This window comes from Chlorocebus sabaeus, chromosome 7, assembly GCF_047675955.1.
Source record: "Chlorocebus sabaeus isolate Y175 chromosome 7, mChlSab1.0.hap1, whole genome shotgun sequence".
NCBI classification, from domain to species: Eukaryota; Metazoa; Chordata; class Mammalia; order Primates; family Cercopithecidae; genus Chlorocebus; species Chlorocebus sabaeus.
The window spans coordinates 33858596-33872303 of NC_132910.1; the positions used below are offsets into that span (position 1 = coordinate 33858596).

The 13708-nt window shown below is 42.4% G+C and overlaps 1 protein-coding gene and 1 pseudogene across 2 annotated transcripts in view; both read right to left on the minus strand.

Annotated features, from left to right (window-relative positions):
- Positions 1 to 2571: 2571 nt before the first annotated feature.
- TMEM150C (transmembrane protein 150C) overlaps positions 2572 to 13708 on the minus strand; it is an 87544-nt gene continuing 76407 nt past the window's right edge. For both annotated transcript variants that reach the window (XM_037989393.2, XM_007999055.3), the window contains exons 7-8: positions 10094 to 10271; positions 2572 to 5134 (exon numbers count right to left, since the gene is read on the minus strand). In XM_037989393.2, the coding sequence (XP_037845321.1) occupies positions 4926 to 5134; positions 10094 to 10271 (387 nt within the window). In that variant the 3' untranslated portion in view covers positions 2572 to 4925. The remainder of the gene's footprint in view (positions 5135 to 10093; positions 10272 to 13708) is intronic.
- LOC119621081 (large ribosomal subunit protein eL8 pseudogene) lies at positions 10284 to 12271 on the minus strand (annotated as a pseudogene).

Sequence of the window (13708 nt, forward strand, 5' to 3'; positions counted from 1 at the left end):
AAAGTGCTGGGATTACAGGCATGAGCCACGTCAGGCCTAATTTAGCTTTGAGAGAGATCATTTTGACTTCTGTATTGAGGACACACCTTAGCAAATGATAGAAGAAGAGAGACTAATTTTTATATGTTATTATAAAAATCCAGGAGAGAGAGCAGTGGTTTGGACTAGATAGTGGCAGTGGATGAATTCTAGTATACTTTGAAGGTAGAGCAGAGAGGATTTGGGGTGTGCAAGAGAGAAGAGATGAGGATTGCTCCAAAGTTTCAGTGTAAGCAACTGAAAGATGGGTTGTCTCTAACTTGGGTGGGAGGAATGCTTTTAAAGAGATTAGATCAGAATGTGTTAAACTTGGGATGCCTTTCAAGTGAGGATGCTGTAAGGGTAGTTGAAGACACAGGTCTATGGTACTGAGGATAGAGGTCTGGCCTGGAGAACTTGGGAAACGTCAGCCCATGGCAATATTTAAAACTGGAATACTGGATGAGGTCACTCAGAGACTGAGTGTGGGTAGGAAAGACGAGTTGCCAGGACGGAGCCATGGGGCACTCCAGTGTTGGGATGGCAGGGAGAATGTGGCCCAGCAGAGGACGCTGGGTGGAGAGGGAAGCAGGAGGCAAATTAAAAAGGCACAATATTCTGAGAGTCAAGTAAAAATGTTTTAAGCAGAGAGGTGGCGAGGGGGTGATCAAATTGTGAAGTGTTGCTTATGGATCTAGGTACCGTAAGAAAAGCACTGAGAATTGAATAGTGCCAACCCCACAGATGGTCCCTTTCCTCTATTTCTGAATTATGATGGCTTCTCTAATGATTCTTTGGAATTTGCACCTCAAAGGAATGACAATGACTAAAGAAGTTGAGGATCCTGTGGTCACTGGTCTGTTCACAAATGCATCTCCCATTGTGGGCACATGGTAGGAGTGCCATGCATAGAGAAGGCCACTCGGTTTCCTTAGCCAGTGAAATGTAAGCTAAGCAATGTTTGCTGTTGCTGGCAGGAGCTCTGAGAGCCAGGGAGCAGTCTGCCACATTTCCTTGGCCGTGAGCAACTGTGGGAGCATGTGCCAAGAGGAAACGTTTATCAGCCAAGGTCGGAGTTGTTACAATGAGCAGAACCCCCTGCTGAACTTGGATAGACATCCAGTATGAGAAATAAACTTTAGTTTTATTAGTTTTATGTTGGGACAGCAAAACTTAACCTATCCTGAGGAAGCAATGCCTGAATACAAAAATAATGTAAACAGTGGTATCCAGTCTCCATTGATAACCAGTAGATTATACATTTCAGGATACAAAAATTTTACTTTTCCACACCAGGGGTAGAGAAAATCCAGCAAATAACATAGATGATAAAACATGGCCTCATTGTAAATTTGCTTTTTTTTTTTTTTTTTTTTTTTTTGAGATGGAGTCTCGCTCTCTCTCCCAGGCTGGAGTGCTGCAATAGTGTGATCCCGGTTCACTGCAACCTCCACCTCCTGGGTTCAAGCAATTCTCCTGCCTCAGCTTCCCAAGTAGCTGGGATCCCAGGCATGCACTATCACACCTGGCTGATTTTGTATGTTTTAGTAGACAGGGTTTCACCATGTTGACCAGGCTGGTCTCGAACTTGTGACCTCAGGTGATCCACCTGCCTCGGCCTCTCAAAGTGCTGGTATTACAGGCGTGAGCCACCACGTCTAGCCGGTATTATAATCTTATGGGACCACTGTCTTATATTCAGTGCGTTTTTGACTGAAACATTGCTATGGGTGCATGGCTATATTTGGTCTTTGTCCCCAGTTCCTGCACAGAACTTCTAAAACCTTTGAAGTTTACTGAGAGAAGTATCTTTTGTTCTACATAATGAGCCCCTTTTGATCACACTTGAGTTTATGCTAATGAGGTCACTTAGGGTGGGGCCCCTGGATAACCTCAGGCTCAGGATGGTCAGCAGGAACACCTCCTGACCTTTGAGCTTTGGGGAGGGAGGGCATCTGGAGATCCAGCTCCATAAAATAAACTCTTGAATGGTAACATTTGGAGAGCTCCCAGGTAGATGAACACAGCGAGGTGCTGGGAGGATGATGCGCTCTGAGCGGGCGTGGAGCTCCAGGCACCTCCCCATGCCTTGCCCTCTCTGCTTCTTTTCAGTTTGGCTCATCCTAAGTTGTAGCCTTCATCATAAACCCTCAAGTGTAAGGATTTTCCTGAGTTCTGTGAGCTGTTCTAGCAAATTATTTGAACCTTAAGCGGGTGGTGTGTGGGAGCCCCTTTGACTTTGTTGCTGATCTGGACAGAAGTGAGGGTCACCTGTGGGCCCAGTATTTGTGACTGGCAGTGGAAGTGAGGCAGTCTTGTGGGACTCAACCCTTAAACCCGTGGAATCTGACACAAACCCCGGGTAGTTAGTGTCAGAATTGAATTGGAGATACTCAATTGGTGTCCAGGAAAATCACAGAATTGGTTGATGGTGTTGGAAAACACCCTACCAATATAACACGTAAGTTAATTTTTAACATAATATCTGACAGGGTTTTCACATGTTTTAATATTAGAGAAGAAATAGTGCTGTAAGAGACAAAGAAATCACAATTATGCATAAAAGAATTTTATTTAGTGGCAAGATCCCAATGAATAATGTCAGTCATTGCTTGGTTCTGCTAAAATGTATTAGATATATTCTTAAGAAAGTGTACAGTTGCATCACCAAAAGCTGTTTAATTTGGATTGTGTAGAATAAAAGAAAACTACATAAGTCTTTGTTCTTTGATAAAAATTTTAAAATATAAAAAGGAAAAAAAGAAACCCAAAAGCAGTATTCAAAACTAACAAATGTCACCTTGGACTATTTACAGTAAGACGCCTTTTTGACAGGACAATCTTGTTCTCAGCTTGTTCCTTTCCTCACATTTTACTTACAGGGATTCTCACTCCCCCATCTGATCCCTATTCATGACTTCTTCCATTCCTGTCTCACATGAAACAGCCATCTTCCATGCTCCCTCACGCATCTTTGAGTCTCTCTCTGACACTCCTTTTTCCTACTCTTAAATTATCAATAATTCTATTCAACAGACATTTATTGAGCACCTAATACGTGCCAGGCACTGTGCTAAGAGGTGGGGAAAAATACAGAGATGAAAAGACATTGACCTTTTCCTCAAGAAGTTCAGACCTTGGGTTGAATTTAAAAATGTTTTTCTTTTTTTTTTTTTGAGATGGAGTTTTGCTCTTGTTGCCCAGACTGGAGTGCAATGGCTTGATCTCGGCTCACCGCAACCTCTGCCTCCCGGGTTCAAGTGATTCTCCTTCCTCAGCCTCCTGAGTAGCTAGGATTACAGGCATGTGCCATGACACCCAGCTAATTTTGTATTTTTTTTTTAGTAGAGACAGGGTTTCTTCACGTTGGTCAGGCTGGTCTCGAGCTCCCGACTCAGGTGATTTGCCCGCCTCGGCCTCCCAAAGTGCTGGGATTACAGGCATATAAGCCCCACGCCCAGCCTGAAAAATGTTTTTCATATTATATTCCATATAATCCCAGACCTCTATGGGGTCAGTCTGGGGATTTCTTGAAAGGAAGTGCACTCATGGAGGGTCTGTCCACTTGGCTCACTCCAACACAGTTTGAATTTGGAATTCTGTTCTTCTTCATGAAGCACAGTCTCAAAAGCCCACACCTACAGTCTGAGTTCTGAACTCTCAGCAGGTGGGAACTGGGAACTGCAGGTTGGCTAGCAGGGGAGCCAGCTGTGTCCATTTGGTTTTTAGGAAGGGTATTCTTTTAATCGGATTCTATAAATTCCAAATTTGAAAAGCCCTTAATAAAAAAAAAAAAACCTACTAAATTTGAGCAAAAGATATATATTAACAAAGTCTCCCCTGATTTGGACTTGCAACAAGATACTCTAAGGTGCCTATCTTTGATAAATGTCCAGCAGCAGCTCTTTTTATTACCTCTGCACATCCATATTTCTTTCCATTTTTCTGTGATATTTTCATAGCTTCCAATGTAAGCCTGCTGGTGACCTCTGTTTTTCTTTGATCATGGTTGAACCCAAAGCAAGCTCAGCTCTTGCATTTGGTCTACATCTTTGTCCATGAGGCTTAGAGAGACTCATGGTATTTACTTAAAAGAAAAATAAACTATGAAATATAAAACATTGTACATGGCATACTATGAAAGCAAACACTAAACCATACCTTCACTGCCCCCTTCTTGTTCTGGGCCTGGCAGGCCACGTCCCTACACATATTCACATTTGGAAATCATTCTCAGTTACAGTGCATCAAGTCCAGATCACGGTGGCGGGCTTTGCTTTCACAGTCTGTGGCATATGTCTCTCCTGGGATCCACACAGCCGACCACTGAACAGCGATGAAGGGGGCTTTCGTGGGAAAGTTCTACTCACCATGCCTTTCCACAGGTGACACAGGGTCACATCTCAATACAATTTCTGTCCTATTCGATGATATACTATTATCCATTCAAGAATATTAGTGCCAGATTCAGAACTTCCTCACGAGCTGGTTCCAAGCCCTTTGGACCTGAAGGCAATTTCGGGAGTTGGCATTACTCCCAAGGAACATTTGGCCTGCCCTACTCGGTAGGGTGCTTGAGACATGTGGAAAGAATGGGAAGAGGAGGGAGTGCTGGGAAGGGGAAGGATAAGAAGTGATCATGCACAAGCTTCTTGCTCTGTCGTGCATATATTTTCAGTGTAACAGCGTGTATTTCGACACATAAGGGCTTGTGCTTTTTCATTAAAGAAATAACTCGCCCTGAAAAGCTCATTTGGCAAATGTGGCCATGAACATGTGTGTGTGTGTGTGTGTGTGTGTGTGTGTGTGTGTGTGAAATGAGGTTCTGTGTCAAGTCCCGTGAGTGTGTCCTACTGGCCCCTCCCCCACCATCACACCCACCTCACCAGCAAGGAAAAACTGATGGGTTACACCTGGTCAGTCTGATATTCAGAAGCTTCTGACAGGCTTTCTGAGAAGCTTAGGAAATTCTCCTGGTACTCAGAGCAAACAATCTCATAGCGGTAATGCCGGAACTCCACGGCAAAGGTGCCAAAATAAGACAGGAAGCACATGACCAGGCCCCACTGGACCCTGGCTGCGTACATGTGGATGCTTTGGGCCATGAGGATGAAGTCTGGGGAGAAGCAGTCAAGGAAAATACCCTCATCAGCCACATTAAAACTGGAATCTTTTCAGGGCAGAGACAGATTATAGGAAAAGTCTGGCTCTCCTCCTCACCAGCAAAACTGGTGACCTGCTAGAGCTTGTTGAACAGGAAAATCTATATGAATAATAACAGTTAACATTATTGAGCTTCTATTTGGTGGTAGACATGCCTTTAAGTGCTTTCATGGATAGTATCACTTAATCCTCACAACAATCCTATTATCATTGTTTTTGTTTCTCTTTTTTACATGTTCTATTTGCCCTTAAATACTCTCTTCTCCAAATAATTGTCAGTTTGTTTAAAAATAGGGAAACTGAGACCAAATGGGTAAGTAACTTTCCTGAGGTCACACAGGTATTACTTGGCTGAGCTGGACTCAAACAAGCACTCTAACTCCTGCGCCATGTATTCAACACCTCTACTCTGTAGCTGCTTACAAAACTGGGAGATTAGAAAAAGGATTACAATTCCAAAGTAATTAGTTGGCCAGAAAAATAAAGCAATATTTTTTTTTTTTTTTTTTTTTTTTGAGGCAGAGTTTCACTCTTCTTGCCCAGGCTGGAGTGCAATGGTGCAATCTTGGGTCGCCGCAACCTCCGCCTCCCGGGTTCAAGTGATTCTCCTGCCTCAGCCTCCAGAGTAGCTGGGATTACAGACATGCGCCACCACGCCCGGCTAATTTTGCATTTTTAGTAGAGATGGAGTTTCTCCATGTTGGTCAGGCTGGTCTCGAACTCCCAACCTCAGGTGATCCACCTGCCTTGGCCTCCCAAAGTGCTGGGATTACAGGCGTGATCCACCGCACTCAGCCAAAATAAAGCTAATTTTAAAAATATCACTGCAAATGGTGAGCCGAGACCGGCCACTGCACTCCAGACTGGGTGACAGAGCGAGACTCCATCTCAAAAAAAAAAAAAAAAAAAAAAAGAAGAAAGCACTGCAAATTGCAAATGACTATGAATTCATAGTTATATCTGCAGAAATAATTTCGAACATATGAAATTACTAACTACTGACATGTAAGCTGTGTGTGGCTCTGCAGTGCTACTAACAGTGTCTGCATGGCTGGCCCGTCTGTCTCTTCTAATTTTTACTATTGTCTTTCAGACAATACTGTATAGACTAGTTTCATTCCTCATATCACGTTTACATTTGTATGATAAACAGATGAGGCCAGGTGGGGTAACTCATGCCTGTAATCCCACTGCTTTGGAATGCTGAGGTGGGAAGATCATTTGAGCTCAGGAGTTTGAGGCTGCAGTGAACTATGACTGCACCACTGCTCTCTAGCTAGGGTGACGGCAAAGACCCCATCTTTAAAAAAAGAAAAACAGATGAGAATTTTATGCCTGGATATATATGGAATGTGTGTGTGTGTGTGTATCTGTATCTGTATATACACAACAGAATAAATGGAGGGAGGAGCTGGGAAGAAGGGTAAAAAGTTCATAGCATGCTTTAGTGAAAGACCAAGTGTCTGAGAAACTAAATACATTTACTTAGAAAGATCAGAAACGTCTCCTTAGAATTAGTTTTATCTTCAAGACCTGAAATCGGGAAATTTTCAGAGAGTGAGAGTGTGAAATTACTTCAGCCAAACTTTGCTCTGACTGTGCCTTAATCCATTCACCTGAGAATCGAAGGGAAAAAAAAAAAAAAAAAAAAAAAAGATTCCACGTGTTCAGAAAGAGCATGAAACAGAAGCATTTGGTGAAAGCTCAAAACTTGGGATAGGCCGGGCAAGGTGGCTCATGCCTGTAATCCCAACACTTTGGAAGGTTGAGCAGTGTGTATCACTTGAGTCCAGTAGTTCGAGACCAGCCTGGACAACATGGAGAAACCACGTCTCTACTAAAACTGCAAAAATTAGCCGGGTGTTGGGGTGTGTGCCTGTAATCCCAGCTACTCTCGAGGCTGAGATGGGAGGATGGCTTCAACTCGGGAGGCAGAGGTTGCAGTGAGCCAATATCATGCCCCTGCACTCCAGCCTAGGCAAAACAATGAGACCCTGTCTTACATCACAAAAAACACCTCGGAATAATTTAAAGCCTGCACATTCTTCTGAACAAGGGTGCAAAATATTGCCAAAGCAATATTAACTTATTACTTAAATTAATGGAGAAAGCATATCTCCTTATATCTTATATTGGCAGAGTTTTGATCTTTTTGTTCATAGAGTATTTATTAGGTTGCTAGCAAGAACCAAGTTTTTTGGCTTGAACTTAAGTCCTTAAATGTTCTCTATCTAATGTGACTGTAGAGCTTTGAAAAATCAGCAAAATGGTGAAATGGGAATTTGTGAATGAAGAAATAAATAGTCCAAATACTCCACTAACTAGAGAATGGGCTCTGAACTATGTATGTTTTCATATTTTATTCTTTTCCCCCCTCATCTTAGGGTCTGCTTCTATTCATTTTTTTTTTTTTTTTGAGACGGAGTCTCGCTCTGTCGCCCAGGCTGGAGTGCAGTGGCCGGATCTCAGCTCACTGCAAGCTCCGCCTCCCGGGTTCATGCCATTCTCCTGCCTCAGCCTCCCGAGTAGCTGGGACTACAGGCGCCCGCCACCTCGCCCGGCTAGTTTTTTTGTAGTTTTAGTAGAGACGGGGTTTCACTGTGTTAGCCAGGATGGTCTCGATCTTCTGACCTCGTGATCCGCCCGTCTCGGCCTCCCAAAGTGCTGGGATTACAGGCTTGAGCCACCGCGCCCGGCCTTCTATTCATATTTTAAAGCTACTTTCTCTTTTTTTTTTTTTTTTGAATTGATATACTTAATTTTTTTCTAGCTATTTTTGAACTTATTTATATTTATTTATATTTCAATAGGATTTTGGGGAACATGTGGTGTTTGGTTACATGAATAAGTTATTTAGTGATGATTTCTGGGATTTTGGTGCACCCCCCACCCAAGCAGTGTATAGTGTACCCAATTTGTAGTTTTTATCCTTCATCCCCCTCCCATCCTTTCCCCTGAGTCCCCAAAGTCCACTGTGTCATTCTTATGCCTTTGTGTCCTCACAGCCTAGCTCCCACTCATGAGTAAAAACGTAGGACGTTTGCTTTTTCATTCTTGAGTTACTTCACTTAGAATAATGATCTCCAATTCCAACCAGGTTGCTGCAAATGCCACTGTTTCATTCTGAAGCTACTTTCTCTAACTTGGGGTCCTGTAGTGGTTAAGAGTGCAAGAGCTGAGCCTGAGTTTAAATCTTGATCCACCACACATCATCTGTGTGATCTTAGGCAAATTAAACTTCTCTGTGATTCACTGTTCTTACATGTTAAGTGAGGATAAAAAGAGTTGATACATTTAAAGTACTTAGAATAATGCCTAGCACAGTGTCTAAATATTGGTGATTATTATGACTGAAGATGTGTAATTGTGTTTTCTGTACAATACACCCTTTAGGAACCTTGACTCCTTTCTCCGGTTTCCTGAGGAGGGCCTTATTGGAGGGAACATTTCTTTTATTTTTGCCTTTTATTTTTTGAGCCAGGGTCTCACTCTGTCACCCAGGCTGGATTGCAGTGACATGATCACAGCTCACTGCAGCCTCAAATTCCTGGGATCAAGTGATCCTCCCCACCCAGCCTCCCAAGTAGCTTGGACTACAGGTGCACACCACCACACCCTGCTAATTTTTCTAAAATAAATTTTTATAGAGACCAGGTTTTGCTATTTTGCTCAGGCTGGTCTTGAACTCCTGGACTTAAGCAACCCTCCTGCCTCAGCCTCCCAAAGTGCTAGGATTACAGCATGAGCCACACCCAGGCCTTTTTTACTGATTGATTGATTGATTGACTGATTGCTAGAGACAGAGTCGATCTTAGCTCACTGCAGCCTCAAACTCCTGGGCTCAAGCGAGCCCACCTCAGCCTCCCCAGTAGCTGGGATTACAGGTGCTTGCCAAAACACCCAGCTGAATTTTATATATATATTTTTTTGAAGAGACAGGGTCTCCCTTTGTTGTCCAGGTGGATCTTGAGCTCCTGGCTTCAAGTGATCCTACTGCCTCCACCTCCCAAAGTGTTGAACACTTCTGATTACTCCACGCCATGGAATGAGTGACTGATTTGATTGGTGGGATGGGAATTGGCAGGCTTCTATTGGGCCACACTACCAGTAGGTGAGGTCACTGCACTCCATCCTAAGCTAGACTGTCTCTGGGATCTGTGTGGGGCTAAGCAGAGTGAGGTGCTCTCCTCTGCCTTTCCCTGGCTTCTCTGCTTGTTACTGGGGGGTTAAGTTGAATTCCAAGGTGTGAGAGAGGAGACCTGCAGCATTTTCCTTTCCAGGTTTACTAGGATAAAGGCTGACTTCTTCATCCCTATCTGGCTTCTAGCATCCACTCTCAATTAGTTCAAACTCTGAGGGGAGGAAGGGAAATGGATAGCACCCCAAAGCCTCAAATATTTGAGGAAAACTACACACGCAGCGTTAATCTAGAGCTTGAATTTGTCTTCCAGAAAAGCTTCACTGTTTTCCGGAAAGATATAAATGTATTGGTCCTCTGAAATTCATTTCAGAGCTACAAATGAAATGAAATAACAGGGCCATTAATAAAATCACAAATGAATTTTTTTAAGCTGGAGAGAAAAATGACAATTCTCTTTTGGCTATGCATTCTCTGATTTTCACAAATAAGAACTTTTACATCATTAGTGAAAGGAGAGTGTATGACACCATTCCTGAAGACTGAAACAATCTGGAGAGGGCAGACCTTGTTTTATTTTTATTTCTCCATCTCCCCTTTGGCATGAAAAATCGGTCTGAGAGTTTTTGTTTTTATACCCATTTACCTTTGTTTTTTGCCTTAAGATTCTGAGATAATCTGGCAGAATATCCTAACCCACTGGGTTCTGCTACAGAGACAACTTCCTTGTTTTCATCTTACTGGCAAAATAACCTTTTCACATTCAAAGGATACAGAGGACCACACAGAGAGTGATAGATGCCGACAGAATAACTCGTGGAATTCCAACTTTCCGTCCTTCATTCTTGATGTTGACCTTGAGTGTCAGCGCAGCCTGGATCCAGCAGGTCAACGTGCCAAATCCAAAAGTCAAGGAGGTTCCGACGTTATGGATTTCTTCATCATTCGTGAGCTTAGGGATGAATGGATAATGACACATGAAAGCCCATTCAGCAAAGAAGACAGGCAAGTTGAATGAATATATGAGGGGAAAAGATAGGAAAAGAAATATCCCAACAATGGGATAATAGATTGTAGAAAGATTAGTTCTTTGTTCTATTCTCAAATGGTTTGAACTCTGAGGGGATGAAGGAAATAAACAATAGCCCCAACCCTTAAAAACATTTGTTTAGAAAAAGTAAGAGAAAACAACAGGAGAGTTACAGAAAAAGAAATGTTTCTACAAGCATACACCCCAAACTTTTCCAGGCTAAGAAAATGCGACCAGGGATTTGGACATGGTTTTTGCTTTGTGTGTGTGTCTGTGTGTGTGTGTGTGTGTGTGTGTGTGTGTGTGTTTCGTTTTTTTTTTTTGAGACAGGGTCTTTACTTTGTCTCCCAGGCTGAAATACAGTGGCGTGATCACGGCTCCCTGGCTCAAAGCGATCCTCCCACCTTAGCCCCTGGAGTAGCTGGGACCACAGGTGCACGCCACCATGCCTGGCTAATTTTTTTGTTTTGAAGGAAAATTTGTATTACTTTGTTTTTTATGTACAGAAAACTCAACAGTGTACATTTAACCCAGCTTGGTGGTAAGTTCTTTAGCCTTTGCCTTTTTGAGCTTGGCAATGTGAGCTACAAACTTGGGACCCAGGAAATTGCCTCCCCAGCGACGGAGGATCTCATCGGATCTGTTGTTGTAAATGGTCCTGATAGCTTCCACCAGCTTAGCCAAAGCTCCTTTGTCTTCCAAGCTAACGTGTGTGAAGGCGACAGTGGAGCAGGTCTTCCTGTGGACTAGACATCCCAGTCTTGCCTTCCCCTTGATAATGCAGTAAAAGACCCCCATTTTACTACACAGGGCAGGCAGGGAGACAACTAGCTCGATGGGTCCACATCGTGTGCAATCACCACCAGCTGAGCCTTTCTGTTCTCCTCCAAGGTGGTGACAGTGTTAACTCCTGCTTGAAGGGCAGGTGATCTCTTAGTGGGGACGTCCTCTTTGCCAGCAGCTTTCTTCTCAGCCCAGGCCAACAGCCTCTGCTTCTTCTCTTGCTTTGTCTCTGGTCTGTACCTGTGGGCTTGCAAGTGCAGCTGAGTAGCCGGTTGGCGGTCCAGGGCCTAGGTGAACTGGTTAATTGCAGGAAACACTTACAGAGGTTAATCACAGCTGCTTATAGAGGATGGCTATCTGCCGTTGCAGCCTGATATAGCGGGGCAATTTCACAAAGCGGGTGAGGTCACTTTTGGGCTGGATGTCTCATCCAATGCCAAAATTCTTAGGCCTTTTCTCAAACCAGGGATTCACCACTTTCTTGGCCTCCTGCTTCTTCACGACAGCAGGGGCCAGAGCCACCTTCTTCACTTTGGCCTTCTTTCCTTTCAGCACCTTCGGCAGCGGGAGGAGAGTGCTCATTTTTTATCTTATGTTTTTTATAGAGATGGTGTCTCCCTACGTTGCCCAGACTGGTCATGAACTTCTGAGCTCAAGTAATCCCGCCTCGGCCTCCCAAAGTGCTGAGATTACAAGCGTGAGCCATCAATCCTGGCCAATATATATTTACTGATGGAGGACAGCCAATTCTAGGCAAGTCAATATTTAATTGGCACAGACAACTAATACCCTTTAAGCTCTGTTCTTCACTCTTACAAAACTGGCCCGTCTATGTAATGTGACTAATTCATTGTTTTTTGTTTTTTGTTTTTTTTTTTTTGAGATGGAGTGTTCTGTCACCCACACTGGAGTGCAGCAGCATGATTTTGGTTCACTGCAATTTCTGACTCCTGGATTCAAGTGATTCTCCTGCCTCAGCCTCCCAAAGTGCTGGGATTACAGGCATGAACCACCATGGTGCCTGGCCTCAGTAATTGTTTTTGTTGTTGTTATTGTTTGTTTGTTTGTTTGACACAGAGTCTCACTCTGTCACCCAGGCTGGAGTGCAGTAGTGCGATCTCCACTCACTGCAACCTCAGACTCCTGGATTCCAGCGATTCTCATGTCTCAGCCTCCCAAGTAGCTGGGATTACAGGCATATGCCACCACGCCCAGTTAATTTTTGTATTTTAGTAGAAATGGGGTTTTACCATGTTGATCTCAAACTCCCAACCTCAGATGATCCACCTGCCTTGGCCTCCCAAAGTGCTGGGATTACAGGCGTGAGTCACCACACCCGGCCCTAATTCATTGTTAATGAGAATTTTTTTTTAGTTTTATTTTCCCATAGTAATAAGAAAAACTGTCACCCATGAGCTTTTGCCACATATAGAGACCCACAGTAGGACAACAGTATTTGAAGATTCATACTCAAGGCTTTTATAGAGGACTCCCATTTAGGTTATTGCTGTTGGGGGTTATAGATATAAACTCCCCAAATCATTACCCACTGATATTTTAAAAATATATCCATCACTTAAAACTCTTTTTGTATTTTCATGTGTATATATACATATATACATATGTAAATATACATATTTTTCAGATTATCACCATTAGATCATAATTTTTTTTAGTGAATCATACTTCACCAAGACTATCCACTTCTTCAAAAAAAGAAAAAACAAAGTCTATCCACGTCTTCATCAAACCTAGCGTGTATGTTTGTATACATATATATGTATTTGAAATGGGGTCTTGCTCTGTTGCCCAGGCTAGAGCACGGTGGTATGATAAAAGTTCACTATTATATAGTTACATATTTTTAAAAAATTTTCTTCCTTTTCCTTTTCTTCAACATATATTTTTTAATTGCACATATAGGAAAGTAAAATCTATTGTCGAAGATACGGCTTTTAAACCCATTGTGAAAGTATTACTTTTTTGAATTGCTATTGCCTTCAGATGTTTCATTGTTTGACATTGTTGTTCATAATGGTTGCATCAAATCAATATTACTTTCCTTTTACACTTTTTTCTATTGTTTTTGGCTGTAGGATTTTTACCTCTTTTTTGTAAGAAGCTATGTTTTCTCTCACAGTTCAAAAGATATATTTTCAAAATTATTTAAAATAATGATACCTGAAATCAAATTTTGCTTCTAGAAAATTGGTTTTCCAAGCTATATAAATCTATTCATTTATTATTTTTAATCTTTAAAACAAGATAATATAGCTACATAGTTCAAACTTAAAAAAATTATAATGAGGGATCGATTGAAAAGTCTGTCTCCCATCCCATATACTAGCCACCTGGTTTCTCCATGGGAAACTAATTCGTCATTTCTCATGTATTCTGTTACATTTTAGCAAATGTTCTTCATAAGCAGTGTCAACATTCATGGTCTCGAGTATTTGTGGTTCACCAAAGCCACCCAATCTTGGGGATTTTTCTAGGACTTTCGTAAAGAACAAAATGTGTTCTTAGTAACTCATCAAAGCCCTGGTTGAGAGAAACAATAGTGATTGAGCACTTTA